The sequence below is a fragment of the Lichenostomus cassidix genome, chromosome 3 (genome assembly GCF_008360975.1).
Source record: "Lichenostomus cassidix isolate B80296 chromosome 3, HeHo_3.0, whole genome shotgun sequence".
Classification (NCBI taxonomy): domain Eukaryota; kingdom Metazoa; phylum Chordata; class Aves; order Passeriformes; family Meliphagidae; genus Lichenostomus; species Lichenostomus cassidix.
The window spans coordinates 61,427,536-61,450,197 of record NC_139483.1 but is presented as its reverse complement, the minus strand read 5'-3'; the positions used below and the strand labels follow the sequence as shown (position 1 = coordinate 61,450,197).

The following is a 22,662-nucleotide window of genomic DNA, read 5'->3' as shown; positions in this document are numbered from 1 at the left end:
ACTGGTACAAACTGTGTCTTACTGCAGTTTCTTTTCACAGAGTGATTAAGGACCCAGTGTATAATTTGGTCTGATGTTGTACTCCAAGTTCTGTTTCTCCTTCTGAGGCTTGGTTGGACAAAACATAAGTATGGACTTCATTCTAACATTCATCATTTTAGATAATCTCTTCCTTTCAGCCCAGTTTTTTTTTTCTCTGACTCAGGTCCCCTGCCTCTTGATGCCTGTTTGGGATTCAGTGCCATCAGTGTCCCACTCATGACATATCTCCCCCATGAGCTCCCTGCTTTACACAAATCCTGGCTGAGGAAATTGCTGAACCCTGGCTTGACTACACACACAGGTCATGTCATTGCCATGGAGCACATGTACAGGATGGGATGGAATAAAGGGAGATGCAAATCCATATGGCACACAGACAGCTACCTTCAAACACATAATCCTGTGTATCTGGTTCTTCTCTTACAATTTGCTAGAGTTTCTTTTGCATACACTTGTGCACATCTGCATACTTGACTTGTTGTTGTCTTACTGCCTCTGTAGGCAAGCAAACTGGAAAACAAGGAAGCTGTGCAGTTTAATGTCTTCCACCTTCCTGGAACCTCTGGTGGAAGTGAGACTTCTGCTCCCCACTATATTGACACTCAGGCAGTGCAACCATCAGTGGGTAATACTAGGATTCTCTTAAAGGCTTTTCCAGTTGGGATTTCACCAGATTTCTCTGTACCTGGCACACGATGTCAGAGGGACTTTCAAGCCTCTGACAGCATTTTTCTTCTGACCATTCTGTGAGGCAATCATCTATTTTCTTGAACTCTGTCCCAAATATTGCTTAGGAAGAGGAACAACCCTCATTCAGTCTATGTTACTGCCCACTGTACTCGAAATGGCAGACTGAGTCATTGCCTGGTCTCTGCAAAACTTTTCCACAAGTACAATCAACTAATGGCGGACCACAAATATGATTTGGACTTTTGGCCTGGTCTCATTCTTAGGAGTTTTGACAGAAATATGTACACTGAGTTTGATAGTATCAAGATGGAAACCATACCCCTGTTTAACATTATCTTTCTGTAGGTAAATATTTTAGTATGAAGCTAAAGACAAGTCTCTTCAGAACTACTTCTGACTCCAGTGTTCCGACTCACAAGCCAAATCTTAGTATTAATAAGAAGCAGTCTCACGTGGGCTTGCAGGCTACAAAGAAAGGCAAAGTGCAGGCTTAAAGGAACTTTTTCAGTGACAGCAGTATGAACAGCTATTTTCGAAGTGTTGTAATGAAATTTAGAGGAAAATTTATTTGCAAGATAAGTGTATCACTCAATCATTCATTTTATTTCTAAGTAATTACTTTGAAACACAAAAGGCCAGGCTGACTTTCTACTGGTTTGTGCCTGCTTATTAATAATGCAGACAAAAATATTGTAGCTAATATTACACGAATATTGTATTATATAAGTATATGCTACTGAGCAGACACATCAAATACATTAAAGGTGTGACAAGATGCAGTGACATAATTACAAAGAAATTAATTTAGTGTAATAATGTGATCACTATTTTTTTCAGAGATTGAGTAGTAAACCAGCAAATGTTTACTTTGTTTAGCATGAGACATATTTGCTTGCATTGTCTTCGTGCATTGAGCTGTAGAGATTTAATTTTTTCAAATGATTTGCCACAAATATTCTTTGCAAGCATTAACCAGGAGAATGAATACCTATATTTAGGCTCTTAAAAGGTAAATCTGTGACCTGGCCCCTGATGCCATTTGCACTTTATTCTAATCTAGAGGTGCTGAGGAGTCCAAATGGACATGGCCAGAGGTATCAGCATAATCAAGGTTTTGATTCACAAGCAGGGATGGTTTAACTTTGGACAGCTGCCTCAATTTTCACTGTGGCTATCCCTCCTCCTTTTACCCACTGGTTGCTTAGGGAGGGCTCAGTTGCTTTTACAGCCACAGGTTTTTACAGCCGCAGGGACTCCAGCTGTAAACTAAACAAGAACTGGAATCAATTTATTTTAATATACTGATCTATCAAGTAGCAGTTCAAGAACTGCTTCTGCTTCACAGGTAGCAGAGCTGTCCCCCCTGGGCAGGCAAGGGAAATGCTCAGAGAAGTGCAAGATCAAGAGCAGAGGAAATTATTCCAACCACCCCAAGGCAAGCCATCTTTGCTGATGAATCAGTCTTCAGCATCATATCCTGGTCTTTAATTCATAACATCTTCATACCACACTATGAAAAGGGATTGGAAATTATAAGTGTCCAGAGGCAAAATTCTCCAGTCATGCCTATGCTAACAGGCCCAAGTTGCAAATCCTGTTTAACATAGAAAGTTTAGAAAAATCAGTTTGGAACTGTATAGGGGACACTTTTTTGGTATTTGCAAAATGAAATTTTGCAATCAAACAAATACTATGAGCTCACTTGAGGTCTGATGGAAGTGGCACTGACCTGGAAAATTATGTCCTTGTGCACAGATCTTCTGTTTAACTCCTGTTGTATTTTCAATAATTTTTAAAAATAATGCTAATAGTAATGTTGTGTCCTAGAATCCTAAGAACACCACACCAAGAAATGCTGAAGTGAAAATTACGACTGATTAAATCCATGCTTTTAGTTCTCCCAACAACTTTGACAATACCAGGTTCTACTAAGTCCCTAGTAGAATGAAATACACTAGAAGTAAAGGAAAAGAAACTATTCTGGTAGTAACAAGTGCAGAGAAAGATTCAATTTACCTCACACACATTCAAAGAAAGAAACCATTTCCAGAAAATTTGCATACTCTTGCTTCAAGAGTGAAGCTGAAAGAATGCAGATTTTCATAACAAAGTTTGAGCTTGATATTTTTTATTTGAGATGACCAGCAATGGAACAGTATGATGAAATTTTTTACAGTCATCTTGTAGTCAATGTCTTTGACTGGATTAGCAGTCTTCTTTCCAACTTCTCATTTCTTAGCCAACCTTAGAACACTAATTATTTTAAAAGTAAGCTGACAATATATTTCTTTTGCTAACATGTGGTGTGTAATATGGAATTTGTAACTGACCTGTAGCTAAAATTAATATAATTATAGATTAATATAATTAATCTAAACTATAATTAACATATGATATATCACATTAAATCTATTGCTCTGGAAGTAGAAGGGGCAGGATCTTGAATTTAAACTGTAAAGAGCCTTTATGAATACAGAGTATTCCTCAGATAGATACAGACTTGTGAAGTTCTACCTTTTACTAAACTTTTAAATAAGAATCAACCCAATTGTTTAGTCTTAGACAACATAGTAAACAATTACTAAATGCCTGTTGAAGGAGGGGAGAGGAAGTAAATAGTTACTGCAGGGGTTAAACTCAGACATGAAACACACAATTAATAATGAAGAATTTTTTTGACACTATGCAATTACCTTTAATTACAGTTTAAGTTCAAATTATCCTATCTAGGAAAATGTACCTGAAAGGCTACTGAATCATTGGTGCTTTCTAAACTCCCTCAAAAGCAGGTGCAGAAGGACTTATTGTGACCTTCAGAAGGCAAGTGACTCACTTTCCTCTGAAATCTGTTTTAGGGTTACATGAATTAATTTCCAAAGATGCCCACTACCTTCCATTGACTACAAAGGAAGTTTGAAAAATTAGCATGGACATGTCACCTTATTTTCATATGACTGAGGTATGTGGCATGCATCTTGCTAGTGATGCTGTTTCATATTTAAATCCTTGTTATGGTACACTTTGGCTGAGGACTTAGATTTGCAACTTTACATTCATAATTAATTCCAAGTCAACACAGCTATTCACCCTGATAAATTACTTATATTCTGGAACAGCACTGATTCCACAGAAATGCTTCACTAGAACATTTTGTTTTGTCATATTCTTCCATTACTTGGTACAGTATAAGAGGTGTTTTTCAGATCAATAAGAAGTCATCTGTACTTGCGCTGGTATGTTCACTGCTATGAGAATAATAACAGTTTTGCTGTTTTGTTTTCAGTGGAAACATCAGAATTCCAGAACCTTCTGCAAAATGCTGAAATTTGGAAGAGTTAAAGCTGACAGAGGGAGAACTGCCATCAGATGGAAGGAACTTGCATGCTGCCTTTCAATGAAACCTTATAGTAGGAGAAGTGGATTGAATTTGGTTGGAGAACGTTAGCTGTTGGAGATATCTGGAAGCTTGTTTGGATTTTCTTTATTAAACTTAGGCAAATTTCTTAAAAATAATTCTCTAAGAAATAGTTTCAGATGTGTTGTAGGTGTTAATACTTCTGAAAACTCCCTATGTAATTTGAAGCAGCATATCAAGTGTTACAATGCTTTGTAGGTCTCCAGCATTATTGGTATAGAAACAGTAATTTGATTAAAAATGTGAGAACAATTCTGAACAACTAATTTTTTCCTTTCTGAAGTCTCCCTGGCTCAAAATTCCAAATGATTTTAAAATCAAATTTATAACCTTAATGAGAATTAATAACTCAATACAGCTCCTTGAAACCAGACAATGCCAGTCTTCTCAAATTTGGCAATTGGCATTAGGTATGTTCTTGGGATAGAAGGTAATTTTTGTAAAGTTACAAAGTATTTTTGAACAGAAAAACCGTTTTGTTCATCAGGACTGATAATGGGTTCTTTAACAGTGATTTTTGGAAACAAGAATTGAGTAATCATATGGTATGATTTGCTGTAGCCTCTCAAGCAAACTTAGTTATGTTTAATAGTCTGTGTCATTTATTCCTGTGAAGTGCACAACAAAAAGTGACTAATTGATTTATGTGTGCAAATCCCTTCAGTCATTATTCCAGTCTTAATAACTCTGCCAGAAATGTAGTTTCTTATCAATCATTTTCACTTGTCAAATGGTTAAATGTATATTCAGAGTTCAACCTATGTTAAGGTGGCTCCTCTTTTTTTTTAATGAGTTGCAGCAAATTAGTTAATAATTGTTGGATTTTCATCAATTACATATTTTGACTCCAGTGAATTGAATGCAATTAAGTTACAAATGATGGCAATTATCTGGTGCAAAGATTGATCTATGAGATATAAACTGCTTCATTGACACTGACAAGGTAGAGCTGATGAAGACAGAGAATTTCTGTTGTGTTTGATAAAATACAAAAGCCTTATACTAGCTTGTAGTAATAAAATGTATCCTATTTTTAGTAAAATATTCTACAATAAATATAGAGACCTATATTTTAATTTGAATGTTTATATATTTTAAAGTTTCTTTCTTTCTACTCTGCGATCTTTTGAAGAGTAACATCTAAGATGCTAAACTGAATATACACATAAAATTTCCTACAATTAACTTTCCAGTTTATCGACATAGCTGTCCTTAGGTCTTACCTTTTTGCTTGGTAGATTAACATTTTTATCAAACTTAAAGCTCTAAGCCACAAACAGATAAAACTCTGGTTAGTACCACTAAATTATTTGTATAAAAATACTACTTTAATTTTTAATTATATTACATATAAAAACTGTGAAAGAAAGCACAGTCAGCTTTCTCAGTAATTTCTATTTCATAAGTGCATATATTGTAAACATGAAGACTACAGCCTGTAGCTGTCTCATTCTAATATCAGTCTTAGATAATTATATTTAGGTCAAGTTCATAGAGAAAACCCCGGCTGAAAGTGGACAAAGAAGCAGTTATAACTAGAATCTATTTGCTAAAATTGTGAGAGAAATTCACAAACTCTCACAAAGTAATCCAGTAATCAAGTAATTTCAGGTCCATTTGACATAGCCCTACATGTGGATAGGAGTGTATGTTTAGGATGGCCTTTAAGTGTAGTTTATATGACTTGATTTGATATCAGCTGGAAGGTTTTGATTTGATGGTTCAGACCCTCATTAGGTGGTGTTTTCTAAAACACACAGAAATTTAAACTAAAATATTTTGAAGCTTTATTTTTTCTCTTTCTCTGGGTTCAGTTCTCTGACAATGAATGCAGATCTTCACTTAAAGAAGCTGTTAAATAGATGTACAACAGCATTTTTCAAGGGCATTTAAAGTGTAAAATTAGTACCTCAGTTTGATACCGTTTCCTGGGAATCTCCTGGCTGGGAGCATCTCTTAGCTGGCAGATCTATTTCAAGCATGACATGAAAATGAGGAATAGGCTGTTGCAAGCCCCAGCCAGGCGGAGTTGGTGTTAGCTGAGAAGCAGTGCTGCCATGTCCTGGCCCTCTGCTCGTGCCCATGCTTTGTTATCATCCACACACATATTCAGAACACTGCAGGCAGAAGGTCTTTACCAGCTGGTAAACAGGGATCATCACAATGTTGTGAATAGGTGGCTATGCCTGGTGGCAACAGGACAAACCCCAGAAAGGCCAATAAAAAAAGGAAGAAACACCATTAACAATAATGAACATTCTCATCTCTCTCTTGGCTAAAGGAAGAATTTAAGGAGTGAAGTGAGGAGTTTAATCTCTGTGGTTGTTATGCAATCTCTGTTGTTATGAAGCAGAAATTGGAGTTCATTAAAAAGAGAAACAATATGTTGAAGGTGTGAGATAATACAGCATGAATCAGAGCAATGTAAAAACGTGGTTGAATAAGGCACAGCATTTGCACAAGTTACAAACAGATTCTATTGCTGAAAATATATATTACATATAGTTGATTCTAGCTGAGTTACTTAAACTTCTTCAATTGCAAAACACCAAAGAATTGCACTGCTGCAATTGTTACTAAATGAATAACTGGTTTGATTTGTTTATTTAAAATTAGAAATTTCACAGATACCATTATGCACTGAAAATTTTGTGTTTTATATCCCATGAAGCACATTTAAGCATGAATTCTCCTCTTAGATCCTTCCCTATTCATTGAAACAGTTTCTGAAATTTCATATTTTCAACTTCATGACCTCACAAAGTTTGATCTATCAAAATTTATCATCTTATATATGCTGGACCTTTTGGGACAAAAGTAGCACTTGCAATACTGCAATAGTTCATTCATTCTATTCAGTATAAACTGTCATTCTTTTCAGTATAAACTAATTTTCTAGGGGCTTATAACTCAGCAATGAGATCTGCTGCAAATTGAAACATGGGAAACAAGATGTCATCTGAGTAGCCCTTCTTTAAACTGGAATTGGGCTTAAATCTCTTTAACAGTTTTTATCATGGAAGAGGGAAAAATGTTTTGTAGGTTTTAGGTACATTAATTGAAGTCTCATATAATTCAATTAAGAATTTAATTGAGAACTTGAAATAGATAAGCTATTTAATCAAGCTTTGAATTGACATTTATAATTACAGTAAAAAATGTATTTCAGAAGATTATAGCAGTGTTTTGATAAAGTCCAGGATACAAGGTTTGTCTAGGGCTTTGCATATTTGAAAAAGAGACAAAATTATTTGTTCCATTAGGTTTGCTGGTGGTTTAAAATAATCCAGAAGTTCATATTTTTCCTGAATAAATGCAAGTGTATTATCAGTTTTGACACTGGTAGGTACATTGTTGTGAAACACAAGAGTAAAAATAAGTACACTCTTCTTTTCGCAGTTCTCAAAAGTTTCCAGTGAACATTAACCCAACAGAGTGACTACAGTAAGATGACATTGCAGGGGGGATATGTATGTATATATTCCTAATAATTATTATATACTACCTAAGGCCAGACAAAATCTGTCTGTGACTGCAAAGCAGTGATAGAAATGGCCACGAGTTCCAGCAGGGAAATGGTGACTTCAGACTGTGTTATTCAGAAGATAGTATGGGAGACCCCACAACATCTGGGCAGATGTTTTGCCATTAACTTAAAGAGAGTGGAAAAAAAATAAAGAAATCATCTGACTGGATGAGAGCTCTATGCCTCCACATCATGTTAAATCCCCATTCCTATAGACACTACCTCCACAGAAATGTGCCTTTGCTGCAGGTCTCTAAAAAGCCTCTTTATGGTTCAGCAAAACAAATTATCCCCAACAAAGAGCCTACTCACTTTTTTAATTATTAAAACAACCATGATAAAACAGCAAGCTCATTCTACTAAGTGTGTCTCTGTGTGTTTTCTGTATTTTCACTAATATTATTTTGTAAGTAATTTTGGGTTCCATGGATTTGGTAAGGTTTCACTAGGTTTGATTTAGTCTGGCCTTTAGGTGGCTGGCTAAACCACCATCAGTTTACCCTGAATATTGAACACTCTGGATCTGAAATTAGGGTGGTGTTAATTAGCTGTAATTGGTCACAGAGATGGCAGGGAATTTTGAACGCTCTATTAGCCCATTAGCAAATATGGATTCCTGGGCAATCAATCTTTAGGACTAAAATAATCTTAAATTATTGAGTTGCATTTACCAATTAAAATACATAATCCAATTATGTGTACAGGAAATGCATGAAATACATGCATGAATTCTGAATCCAATTAACAAGGTGTATTTTCTAACACAAAGGATGGTAGTAATGAACAGTTGCAAAGCACACTTCAAACAATTTTTTTTTCTTAATTTCTGAAAATATTGAGAATATATGAGATCATTCTATGTGTTATGCTACTTACTCCATATTCATACACGCTATGTACTTCATGAGATTTGTAGCTTCTTATCTCAGGCTTTTGTAATGCATGTCACCTTCATACCACATTAGAAATATTTCAGTCATGTTCATATTTGTACAATACAGCATGATAGGAATGCAAGCTTTCATTTCTTTCCCCAAAGGAATGAGCATAATACACCAAAACACAACACTGCAAAACTTAATTTCCTTCTTCTGGCTAGATAGAACAGGGGTGAAACTTTCAGCACTGATCTAATTCTTGTCTCACGCTTTCCTCAAAATCCACTGCCAAAGCCAAAGCATTTGATACCTGTTCTGGCCTCTGAACAAATTGACACCAAGGATATGCAGCTTTACACATGCAACCTGTGACATGGGGTCCTCCTGTTATGATATATTTTATATCATAACCACCATGTCCTGAATAATACAGAGTGCTATACAATTTACAGCCATCATGTTCTGGATGTGTAAAATTACACAAAAATGTATCTTAAATCTTTCTGTGAGTGGAACTTGAATTCATGTAATCTAACTTCACTTACCTAAACCCTAGCTGCTATCCTCCCTCAGCCTCCCTCAGTTCTAAAAGCTACTTTCCAAATGCTGAATAAAGAGGGTCAGCAAAAAGGTAGTTTACAACATCTACTTTAGGATGAAACTAAACACCTCTTTTTCATATAGTTCTGGAACAAATTTCATCTTATATAATTGTTCAAATTTCACAAACTTGATAGTTTACTTCTAAGAGAATGGAAACCACAGTAATCAAGAAGCAAAATCTATGGGTTGGCATTCTAATCACAGAAGGTGCTGTGAAGTCCATACTGATAAATTAAAAAAATATGCAAGAACTAAAATACATTATTAATTTATGTCCTCTTGGAAATATTTCCCTTTCGGATAATGAGAGTAAAATTGTTAATTGTTGAGGGAAAACAATGCTCAGGTTCAAGTTTAAAGTACTTCTTACTCAGCTCATGTGTAGTGTTTCTACTGAGCTCCATGAATCTCTGTGAATTATGGGTAACTAATACTCTACAGCATTGCACTTGCTGTATTTTCCAGGGGGAAAAAATCCAGGTCAGTTCCTAAGCCACAGAGTTCCCAGGCTGGTTTGCTAGGTCACCCTCCTTGTGCTTTCTGCTGCAGTCACTCCTGAGCAGTGCAGTCACTGCTGCAGCTCTGCTATGGAGTCGATCATTTCTGGCACGGAAACACAGTGAAAGTCCCTGGTGGGAGCCCATAGATCAGAGTCCTCTGTCATCTTTGTAGCTGCCCTTCAAAAATCTGCAGGCTGCTCCTTGGTCACCCTCCTGTCTCCTCTAGGCTGAGCTCAGCTGTCTCAGCCTGCCTCATTCATATTCTGTGCATACTTTCTGAACTTGAACTTCATGGAACTTCAGGTAGAGAAATGGGAAAGAAATTGAATGCAGTGGCTTATGAAAGGCAAGTGTTCTTTAAGGAAAAATACATTGAATTTTTTGCGTTTTATGGATTTAAAAAGTAGGCAGTTTAATATAATTTCTTTGGCATCTTTCATTTGCATTTGAAAACTAGGAAATTAATTTTAATCATGCTTGCAAAACTAAATTTACAGTCCTGAAAATAACTATTCACTCTTTTTATGCAGGTCTGATTTTTCAAAGAACAATGTCAAACCCAAGAGAAAAAAGTTACTGGGTTTTCGATTTAAAGAACCACTTAGAAATATGCTCCAAATTCTACTTTCTACATGAAAGGAAGTCGTTACTTCCACAGGAGGCAAAGGGCCAAACTGTCCAAAAGTGAAAAATATTCTTGTATCAATAATATCAGCTTGGTGATTCTGTGTGAAATCTTCAGCTATTTCCATGGAATTTTTATAAATCAGTAGGTTTAACTTGCAAAAAATCAGTAGGAAATCAGGAGTTGAACCAAAGTGTTATGATAATAGCTATGTAACTATTGTTACATTAATATAAATACAGAAAACAGTCTAACAAATCCTGGTCTAAAGAAGTATAGCAGTTCTTTCTCTAAATACTTGATCATCAAGACTTGATTTGAATGCTGGCTTAATTAATCACTTAGGAACAGAAACATTGCTGGGAAGAAAAAGAAACAAACTCATGAACTCAAAATACAAAATTATCATCTCACAGAGACCTCCACAAAATAAAATCTCACCCTGAAGATTAAATTTTACATTGTTTTATTTCTACATCCTGGTCTGAAAATGTCAGTTTTCACCAACCCTTGTGAGATTTAAGCTCATTTAAGCAACACAATATGAACAGAATTCCATCTACTTAGAAAGTTTCCTTTAATCTCCAGTACAAATAGATTCTTTTGGTCTAGCATTACCCTGACTTGTCACATATTGAGCATGTGTGACCTGACAGCCAGTTCAGAAATTTCTGACTTCGAAAGTTTAGTCTGAATTATGCCCTAGTTTTTGACTGTTCATTGAAAACATAGTAAGAACTTGATTGACTGGTTGGTTGATTGATTGATTGATTAACAGTTAATATGGAAAAATAAAGCAGAATATGATAGTTTCTCTTTTTTGGTTTGTATCCCTGTGGTAGGGATCGAGTGTGTGGTGTCCAAACTAAAAACTGATGTTTATTTTGGAAGGATCTCTCAAAAATAAATTTATGTTTTCTTGGGACTCTATTGATGTCCTTCTGAAAACAAAGATAGATGAGAAAAAAATTTAAGAAAGTTTTGTGGTACATTTTCTCCACATTTCAAGCTCTGTGACATCTATTGATCCATGATTGGTTGGTTTCCTTCAAGATCTATATGTGTTTAGAAAGCATTCTAAGTAAATCTTGAAGTCAATATTGATATATAGCAGGACAAAAAAAATCTATGAATTTATCAGTAAACTAATAAAGTCCAGGAAATTTACTCCAAAACATCAACTTAATTTCTTTTGAATTAAAAGCCTGAAGTCCGAATTTCAATTCCTAGTTAATTATTGTGACAGATGTGATAACTTTAGAGGTGGAGTTCTCATTTAAGAATGACAAGGACCCTAATAATTTGTTTTCTGCTTTACATACATGTGTCTTGATCGTTACTGGCTGTTTGCCCCACAAAAACTTTACTGCTGCAGGCTTGCTGAACAATACATACCCTTTACAAACATTGGTAGCTAATTTGTTTTTCATTATATATCATTGACAGATAAAAGGCATAAATATTTTATTCCTTTCTATTCCCCGCTCCCTTTTTTCTGTTCCTAAATTAAAATTTCAGTCCTTGTACCACCCACTTCATTTTCATCTTTGCCCTCAGTAATCAGTATGTACCCAAAGCTTGATCTTGTTCATTTATCTTGTCATGTTTTAAACTACACTAGAGTTATTCCCTTATTGAAGACAAGGGTGTGTCTTAACTAATATTAAGAATCTGGTCCTCTGTACTCATGGTTTTTGAAGTTAAATTTTAGGGTTAGCATGATCTTCTGCATTTTTCTGGTCATTGAACAGTGTAAGCAGACATCACAATACTCAAGGCAACTAATCAAGACTTTATAGTTCCGAAAATATGAATTAATAACTAATTTTATTTTTCTAGAAAGGAAAGTATATAGGAATTGCAAAACAGAAATCTGACCTTAAATGCTCATATACATTTTACATTACTGTCAATATACTCCTTTTCCAGGATGAGGATGGGCTGCAAAATGGAGAGACTTAAATTATAATGATGTATGAAGTGTCAACTAATATGTTCTGACATTTCTCACAGTACCTTCGTTCTTGGTAAACTCAGTAGAGATGCTGTGCTGTCCCCAAGGAGGTGAGACACAGGCATGTTTATGTAATCCACACTGCTTAATAAATATTTACATCTTAATATACAAGGTGTCAAACAGAATATGATGAATTTTACCTGCTAAGTCTTTGTAATCCACCAAGTCAAACATTACAATAGCTACTGCTGACCAGGTGACAATCAGAGCAACAACGAGAAGCCATGCTGCTGGTGAGCTGAACGTTGTCATGAGGTCTTCTGTCACTGATTTCTTGCCCACTTTCATGGAAGAGGAAGGAACGGATCCGTTCTTACCATCTATTACTGTCGTGGTTGTAGACATGTGTCCTATGCAAACAGTCAAAACAGAGGAAAAGAATGTAACTTGAAGCCTTAAAGTCAACAATATGAATGTTGTTTTGAAATTGCTTTGTAGTCAGAATGTTTAAAATAAGTATCAATATCGTATCACTAAAGAAAGGTTCTTGCACTTTCTGGAAATAGTCACAACCAGCCTTTTTGATTATATTATGACATTTTTTAGTCTGCCATAAATAGCTACAAGCCTAGGAGAGTGATTGATGAAAGCATAAAATATTATAACCCTCCAAAAGATTGTCTTGTTACGGGCTGTAGGCCAGATTCTCAGGTGATGTGAATAAGTGAACTTCCATTGACTTTAATGGAGCTAATGCATCTATGCCACTTGAGGTTTGGCTGGAATTCTGCTGTCAAGGACACATATCAATGGCAATATATATATATACAATGGCAATGATATATATATACTCCATTTCCTCTAACAGAAACCCAAATTATTTACATGTCCAGGATCCTTAAAACTTGTGAATAAGATTGTAGCTGATTTGTAAATACTTTTATTTGTGAAATTTTTCACTTAATGAAATAATCTCCTAAGAAACAATAGTTGCAATGTCAAAGTAGACTTGACTCCAGAAAACATGGGTTTGGTACTAAAAAGCTGGAAGGGAGGTGAATGCTACTTAGCTCAGTGAGCAGGTGACACACCTTAACTATTTAATGGACAGTAACTCTAGTAACTTTCCCTACTTCTTCCTGAGGTATTAAAAATGTTAATTCTGGACACAAACCAAAACTATGTTAACTGAAACCTAACCATATTTGAAAGTCTCAAATTAATCTACTTCATAAAAGACAATGATAACCTAAAAATCTAGGTAGGGGTTTTTTTTCCTATTATATACAATAACAATAGTAAAAGTATTCAAACTGCTAGATGACCATGGTATCTCCACTTATCTTAGATTACAATATCTGCTTGTATGCTACAGTTAAAATAGTCAAAGATATATTACACATGGTCTTGGTCTGGTTGTTGAAAACAGCATTCCTAAATTAATGTCAGTGATTTAAGGGACCCTTGCCTGCACAAACATCTAAAATTTCAAGGAATCAGGTGACACCTGGTTTGCTCAAATCTTCACTTTTCACTTATCTTCTTTCACAGCTGATACAACTTATAAAACTGATATTTTCTATGTGATAGAGCTGTTCTATATGAAGGTAAGCAGATTTAATTTCACTTTTGGCATGGAAAATTACGAATATGCACTCAGAAACTATTGATGGAGTTAAGGTACAGGCTGTTGCATACTTTCCAACATTTTCCATCACAACAGTTATTTAGACTCTCTTTGAGAATCACAACACTTATATTTGTAAAGAAATAAATGAAGAAAGGATAAGATCCTTAATATTACCTACACATGCATATATATTTTTCCCTTCCAATTTTACCCAAACAAATCTTCCAGTCTTTATGCTAATGAATATTGTTTTTTTTCCTTTTCTGTAGAGTGTTAAAACAATATCCTAAAGTGATACTGAAATGTCCTTTTATGTATCTAACAAAAACATATAGATTTGGGAAAGGCAATTTTGGTGGAAGAGGTTCCCTAACTCTTAATATGTCATATCTCTTGAGTTTTCAAATTCATACCCCAATCTGTTCTAGATTTCTTTTTTTTTAATTCTATTTTATTATGTAGTGCATTTTATTAATGTGTAGCTCCCTTAGATCTACCTTTTAAGCTTGCTTCTACACAAGCATCTTGGTGCTGATCAGCACCTTGCTTCAAGCCCTGAAAAACTACTCTGCTACACAGCAGTGTTGTAAAAGCAAAACAAGATTGGCATATTACATGTTTTTTCTTACTTACTTTAAATTTAGTCTTATTTATAGAATATTTATTCTGCTTATAGATAATGCCTATCTCCCAGGATAGAATATATACAATTTAAAAAAAATATTATAAAACCATCACTGCTTCCATTTCTCCAAACAAAAATTTTAGATCAAACATTCCTCAGCAGGAGGAAAATTCTGCCAAGTGACAACTAACAATAAAGACCAGCTTCCTAAGTCAAAATCAAAATCAATAGCATTTTGTTATCCTACTGCATACAAGATGCAAGTAATTTGTGCATGTAACAGGTCATAAATGACACATTATGCATTTTTCCCCTTGGGGATATCAGTCAGAGTTTATGATGTGTAAGAGGGAATAGAAAGGTACTGTCTCATCCTGACAAATCTGATTAGCACCACAGCATGTCTTCAAGGACATCCTAGTGGCAGATATTTGCAGCTATAATACACACAATTAAAACTCTATGTGTGTATAGAGATATAGACTTATAATTGCCAGTCAGAGGATCATTCCTCTAGGTCTGTTGCTATGCAAAAATAATTCCTTCCTATTTAGTATACCTAACTTTTCAAACTCAGACCCCTATGTGTCTTCTTTGGTGAAGAAAATAGTAACTGACAATTTATCAATCAGAACAATGCTGCAGAGACAAAGCTCAAGTGTTCTAGAAGGTTATCTATAGCAAGCTTTTGGCTGCTGATGTAGTCAAGTCAGATTTCCCCTTAAAAACTCAGGATGTCATACAATAAAATCACAGTAGATGCATTCATTAAAATGTGAATGAATAGCTATTGATTCAAATTTGACTGGAAGTCAAGCTAGGAAAATGCTGTTATGCTGCTGGAGGTTCCTGGTACAGGTGCTTGCAGTGTGATTCAGGGACCTAAGAAAGATTTCCAGTGTTGTTTTAAATGCTTTACATTATCAAAGACATCCTCACAGGACCAGCAAGCAAAATCTACAGGATAGTAACTTTGGAACTGGCAAAAAATCCCCCAGGCACAATGTCTTAAAGCAAAGAGAAATTAGATTTTTATGTCCCTAAATACCTATTCAAACAAAATTGGCTGGAGGATTTTACCTGATGACTCCTGAGAAAGACATTGTTTGCTGCTACATAATCTCATGTAGGGAGGATTGTATGTTGATACCATCATTTCATGACTCCAAAAAGAAGAGGCAATAACACTGAGATGATTGCCCTCTCCCTACAAGCATTCTGTTATTGTAGTACCCAAGGTGTTATCCTCATGCTTTTCTCTGCCTGTTTCTTGCTTCAGGGTGTCTAGGCACTCTGTATATTTTTGTTCAGCTCCCATGAGTTCCAACCTTCTCCCCAAACCTTCAGTGATGATATTAATAGAGCTAGACAATAGAGAAAAAGGGGATGCAGATACAACAAAGTTTCCATCAGTTCAGCCAGCAGTGATTCTCCTTTTTCGCAGAAAAGTGCCAAAGTTAGGCAGAGCTCCTGCCCTAGAGGTCAATGGGGCTTCAGGTGCCCTGTGGGTGAGTGAGGAAGACAGGCATTTTTGTTGCTTTGAAATCACCTGATGGAGCCATTGAGTTCTACATTTACAATTAACAGAGGTCATTCAGCAGCAGGTTAAAATCAGATTGCTGAACTTCCCTAGGCATTTTGCCATCCAAATAATAAACATTTTTTCTCCCAAGACAAATTACAGTGTCCATATGACAGCCAGCCTGAATCCATGTTGGTTTATTTTCGATGAGCACTGCAGTGGATCAGGAGATTCATGAGCAGATCAGTTGTCCCTGCTTTGGGAGAGGCAACATCCATCACAGGAGTGGAGGGTGCAGCTGAAGGCTGTTACAATTTCAGCCATCCAATTTTAATCCACTGCCACATGTCTGCTAGAGCCTCTTGGCACTTTGGGTTGTGATTGCTATTGATTTTCAATGAGGATGGGAACTTTAGAAAGTTATATATACATTTCTATAAAAAGATTACTCCAGGGATATATACCTCTGACTGCACATCACAACTTCTCATGCACACAGGACTACCCCATCAGGTCGCAAATGTCACCTTTACATCAACAGATTGATTTGCTAAATTCTAAACAGCCAAAACTCCAAGATTCTTGCTATTCCTCTGGTTTCAGAGTTGTCACTTAGAATACAATCTGAAGACCCATAAGGTCTCGTAAGCATAAATAAACCTTGACAATTGGTGACAACTTTGAGGAGAACACCATGTGACTTTCAGAGTCTGGAGTGAGCTTGTACTCCTGGCAGCTTAGATAAAATATCCTTTGTATTTGTGGGCTGAGCTCTCCTTAAGGCATAATAAGTATAGGATTCCATGGTTAAGGATGGGTACTTGATCTTACAGTTCAACAGCTATACCTTCCACTACTCTAGTAGAAAACAAAACCAAAAAAAGCCTCCAAAACTAATAAACACCTACTTCATTCACATTCATGCAGATGTAAAAGAGTAATTTACTGTATTTATGTTACTTCATAGCTATTTTATGTATAATGATCTTCATTCCGCCAATAGCACAAAAAATAAGTAAAATATTTATGTGCAATGTCTTTTTAAGGCTAGGCATATTAAAAGCAGAGGGCTACTCACGATACTAAAAAAAGAGGTTTTTCTCTTTTAAATAATAATATTGTTGCTAGGGCAATGCAGTTGGGATGTGAGAAACCTCAGTGCAGTCTGCTCTAAATGAGAAAGCTGGTAGATTTTGACTTGTCTGTTCTACTCCCCAGATGAGCACTCCAATAAGTAGGCTATAGAGTATTCTGGATTCAGGTCCTTAATGGCTCCTGTTTGACCTATTCCACTTCACTCAGAATATTTAAATACTAATTAAGGAAGCAGAAAAGAGAGAAAGTGTCTGTATAAATTGACACTGTATGTTAAGCACCAGCTCAAGCCTTGGGCTTTAACCTGGTGACCTTATCAGTCCACCACTGTTGCGATCAGGAAGCAGGAGTCAGCCTACAGCCAGGAGGGTACCGCAGGGAGAGGAGGACAAGGGATTAGAGCCCTTCAGTGAGGAGCTGGGCAATGGATATATGATAATCTCCCACATTATTTTCAAGCTCAGCAAATAACCCTTAGTGAGTCCACAGACCTGCAGGCATCGTAATTATCACTTTTTCCCCATGTGGGGAAAATGATTTCTACCAAAAGAAAGGATTACACCTACACCTGCTGTTCAGGTGATACTTATGCCTGACTGTGGCATCCTTCTGTTTCAATCTCTCTGTTAGGGTTTCTTCTCCCTTGGCTTATACAAACAGAAAGGAAAAAAACAGGATTACTGCCCTTGTTAAGAATTAGTACCTTACAGTAAAATATTAGTAATAATATTTTTTTCCTGAAGCAGCCTAATGACTTTTTTTGACCTTTTTTTCTTGTTTATATATTTATGTAAAAATAAAATGCTGAACACAGAGAAGAGAGACCCTCAGGTCCCACTGTATGCACTGAACAGAGAGCCTCTATCATCTCATCCAGCCAGCACCACGGGCCAAAGATGCAGGTACTGGACAGCATGTGACAGAGTGCAGGATATTTCAGAGGAGAAGGAGCAAGGGCACTGCAGCTGGTCAAAACCTTTAGATCTCCTCTAAATACTGCTGAAGTGTGCAAATACAGTGGATTTAAAACCATTTTTTGTGGAATATCTGTAGTCTTGGTAAACTTCAATAGGTTAGAAACTTATCTAGATCCACTAACATGGATCATGATTTCTGTTGGACATATATGGAAATATACAGACAAGACTCAGAAATTTCTAATACTGACAGAGAAGAAGATAGAAACAGGGTAAGACAACAGGCAATTTCAGCTTATATTTGAGAGCTCCTCTCTCACTATTATCTGCAACAGACTGTGAGTAGGACAAGGAACTACAGTGCAGCCCAGAAATGGGTGATTGGAACCTAGTGTAAGTCTTCGGAGTATGGAGAAACTGCTGCAAGTTTTTGAGCAGAAATGTGACAATTTTAAGAAAAGCTATTTTATTTAGAGGTGCAGCATAAATCTTCTCTTCAGATGACTGACATTCAGCAATTTCTTCTCTTTTGTGTCAAATTTGCCCCGTACATATGAATGAATGAATGCAACTGGAATAACTAAATGGAATAATATATAAATGGAGTTTCACAGCTGATACCAGAGTTTACATGCTTTAAAATTTATCACACAATGTACTGAAGCATTGCTTTACTGTTTACATATTTAAAATGCAAAGAGGAAAAACCTCCCAACACACATCATGTGTGCACTCGCAAAGTCCTCAGACTTTAAGGTAGTCCTCCTGCAGACTAAAGGCTTAGGAAGCTGAGTCTGGGACTGTATATGAGAGAACATATGCAGATTTATTGGTGACTGATAGCTATAAAAATGTAATATTCTTTATGAAATGTGGAAAACAGGGCTGGAGATTGTGCAGCAACCAATTCTACATGACAAAAGAAATAGAATAGAGATTATGGAATATGGAGAGAACGGTGTATGAAAATTAGCTGAATGATTGGATTCAGAAAATGCACTTATAATTATTATGGTTGTTGGTGCTGTGTAAGTTTTTAATTTCCTTTTCTGTTGTTATATCTGTATTGGTTTTATTTTTGATCAATACAGAACATCTGATAATTTAAAGAAATAAATTGTATTAATCTTTCTATTCATTCTCCTAGAAATTATGTACACCAATCTTTTCATTTCATCGATTTCAATAAGCAGCTTTTAGAAGAAAAGATACATTCTATCAAGCCATTTCATTATCTAGTCCAAAGAAACTGTGTACTTTATCCAATATCAGTAAATAATACTAATAACACTACTATTACTAAATACTGTGGGGTGAAAACTAGAAATTATTAATGCTATACAGCAACATGTGATATATATTTTGGGATAGCAATGATTGCAGTTTGTTGGGATACTGTGATGGGCTGACCTTGGCTGGATGTGAGGTGCTCACCAAAGACATATTTTTCCCCTCCTTCCCTGGGCAGCAGAGAGAAAATATAACAAAAGGCTAATGGGTTGAAATAAGGACAGGGAGAAATCAGTCACCAGTTACCATCATGAGCAAAACACACTGGATGTAGGGAAACTAGTTAAATCAATCAGAATAGGTGATTAGAAATAAAATCGAAATCTCTCAACCCCTCTCTTAACTTTACTCCAAATTTTCTCTGCCTCCTCCCTGCAGCAGTGCAGAAGGACAGGAAATGGAGGTTGTGGTCACTCAGTTCAGTACATGCTGTCTCTGCTGCATTTTTTCCCTCAGGGGGAGGACTCCTCACACTCTTCTCTTGCTCCAGCACAGAGTTTCTCCTATGGGTGAAAGTTCTCCATGAACTTCTCCAACTTGAAGCCTTCCTATGGGCTGCAGTTCTTCACAAACTGCTCCAGTGTGGGTCCCTTCTATGGGGCGCAGTCCTTCAGGAAAAGGCTGCTTTAGCATTGAATCCCCAGAGGGTCACATTTCTGCTGGGAACCTGCTCCAGCGTGGGCTTCCCATGGGGTCACAGACCCCTATAGGTTCACACCTTCTCTGGTGTGGAGTCCTCCAGGGGCTGCAGGTGAACATCTGCTCCCCTATAGGACTTCAGGGAGCCAGGCTGCCTTGCCATGGGCTACACCATGGGCTGCGAGCGCCTGGAGCATCCTCTCCTTCACTGATCTTGGGGTCTGCAAAGCTGTTCCTCTCACTTACTCTCTCCCCTCTCTTTGGTTGATTTTTTTTTTTTTTTATTTCTCCCCTTCCTAAATATTTTATCTCAGAGGTGTTACTCTCATCATGATGGAATCAGGCTTTGCCAGTGACAGATCCATCTTGGGGCCATCAAGTATTGGCTCTATCAAACATGGGGGAAGCTTCTGGCAGCTTTGCACAGGAGCCACGCCTGTAGCCTCTCCCACTACCAAAATCTTTCCATCCAAACCCAGTGCAGGTACAGTACACTATCAGGTACTATGTGGAAAAAAAGCAAAGGATCTCTGAAGAAAATAGTTTAATAGTAACTAGAAAATCCTCATAGCTGTATGATCAGAAAACTACTTTACAGTGATGTACAGCCATGTTGCAGCAGGGACTGGGCAACTGCATGTAAGGAAAAAGGACTTTTGAATATGGAAATATAATCTCTGACTCAGGAATTTCCTTTATTTCATATCCCTGAATGCTGAGCAAGTATATTGACAGGGCAGAGTTTGATCATTAAATGCTTGAACTTAAAACCTTTTCTTTAACCAGTTGCTTCTGAAAAAAGACAAAATACTTTCAAACCTTCATTTTTCACCTGCTAAAATTATTTGAACTCCTGCATCTGACTTTTTTTCTTGAGGAAAACTACAAATATTGCCTTAAAAATACTTTTGTGTATATAAAAGACTGGTTGTACTTCATGTAATAAGTCGACATATGTGGTTAACTTCTTGCCATGCAGATTCAAATGATGGCTTTGGACCTTTACTGTACAAAGGGAGTCAGAATCCACTGAAGGCAACCTGGACTTCCCCTCCCTCCTGATCAAGGAGAGAAATTCAAGCAGTAGCAATTGAGGATGGTTTGTCTAGAAAATCTCAGAGAATGGAATGGGGTAGTAGGGAAGAAAGCATGGGAAGCACAGCTGGGAAATTCAATGTGCTCTTGTAACCACTTAACAGATGAAAAAGATCTTCAGAAGATTTTGAGAAGGAATAAGTATATATAACTGCAAAAAGATCTCTGCTCCAGTCAGGAAAGAAAACTGCCTTTTCAGGAATGCATCAATGTTGAAGAAACATTAATACTAGCTATTGTTTGTTCTGGAATAAGCCAAGGTATGAAATGTAGTATTAGATAAATTACATATTAAGAATCTACCTATTTGTACAAATGTCTTGAAGCAATCTGAGAACTTCAAGGAGGGGAAGTGGAAGTCAGTTTCAGCCAGACATAAATTACACTGTACTTTAAAATACAATCAGCACTAAAATAAGTTAACTCCCTCTCAGCTGACATACTTCTAACCTTTGACTTCAGAGGGCCTGGTTAGGTCAGAGGATATCTGAAGGATTTAAGTGCCCACATCCCATCCAAAATTCATATGAGATGAGCCCTAAATCACTTCAAACGTTGAACTTCACTATTTGGAGCTGAATTTCCATCTTTCCTTACATATTTGAATTTCATAGTTTAGTAGATCATAGGTTGACACTTCAAATTAAGCAGAAGAAAACTTGTCTTGTACCTTAGCAAGGAAGTGTAAAAATGTCTTCACTCCAAATTCTTATAAAGAACATTTTTCTGGTATGAAATTTAACCTTCTGTTCTGTGGGATTGTTTCCTGTGTGGACATGCATTTCAGCAAGTAGTAGCTAAATGATCTCCTGTGCTGCTGGTCTTATATGACTACTAGTATTGTGAACTTAACTGTAATAACTCATATCTCAAATTACTTTGGGAAAAAATATTAAGGGAAGGCCTAAGGACCAGGTTTAAAGTATGACAGGTTTTGTTGGGAAATTTTACAGGTCATTTTACTTAAAACTATATAATTTTTGCAGTAATTTCTTTAGAATTTAGCCAACCACAGGAGTGAACAATAATGAAGATAGGATAAATTATTTTATAAAATCAAAAGTGGAGGAAGTGCAGTTGATAAGAACAAGAGAAATGTCATTTACTGCAGTTTAAACTAGATAGCAAGATATTGCAAAGGGACACTGGGCTGCTTCTTTTCCAAAAGGCAGCAGACTTCACCTTTTCGTGATCTGAAAGTTAGAAATTAACATTTTTCTCTTTGAAGTATCTCTTCAGTTTGATATGTTTTTACACTGTCTTTAAGAAATGTGATTTAAAAAAAAACCAAATGTTTCACTTCCAGCTTCTCAGTATGCAGATCAGATAAGAATACAACTGTGTTCTGAGCACTCAATCCCAAAGTATCAGCAGCCTGAAAAATCCATTATTTGTTTGGTTCCACGTCTGAATTTTTTTATTGATTGGTAGTAATACCTTCCCTTCTTTGGAAATAAATTGGCGCTCTGAAACAGTAAAATTTTTACCTTCCCGTTCATCTTAGAAATCTGACATTTCAGAAAGAGATGCCAAAGGGATATTTAGACACACTTCTGAGCTGATATAAGCTGAGAGGTACATCTTATCTTTTAAAATGTCAAAATGAAGGTTGG

General features: G+C 36.3%; 1 protein-coding gene across 14 annotated transcripts in view; it reads right to left on the bottom strand.

Annotated features, from left to right (window-relative positions):
- Window positions 1-22,662, bottom strand: part of TRDN (triadin) — a 228,633-nt gene that overhangs the window by 178,244 nt on the left and 27,727 nt on the right. For 13 of the 14 annotated variants that reach the window (XM_085056055.1, XM_085056050.1, XM_085056056.1 and 10 more), the window contains exons 2-3: window positions 12,437-12,646; window positions 6,286-6,333 (exon numbers count right to left, since the gene is read on the bottom strand). In XM_085056055.1, coding sequence (XP_084912181.1) covers window positions 6,286-6,333; window positions 12,437-12,641 — 253 coding nt within the window. In that variant the 5' untranslated portion in view covers window positions 12,642-12,646. The remainder of the gene's footprint in view (window positions 1-6,285; window positions 6,334-12,436; window positions 12,647-22,662) is intronic. The other variant, XM_085056059.1, reaches the window with a different exon arrangement.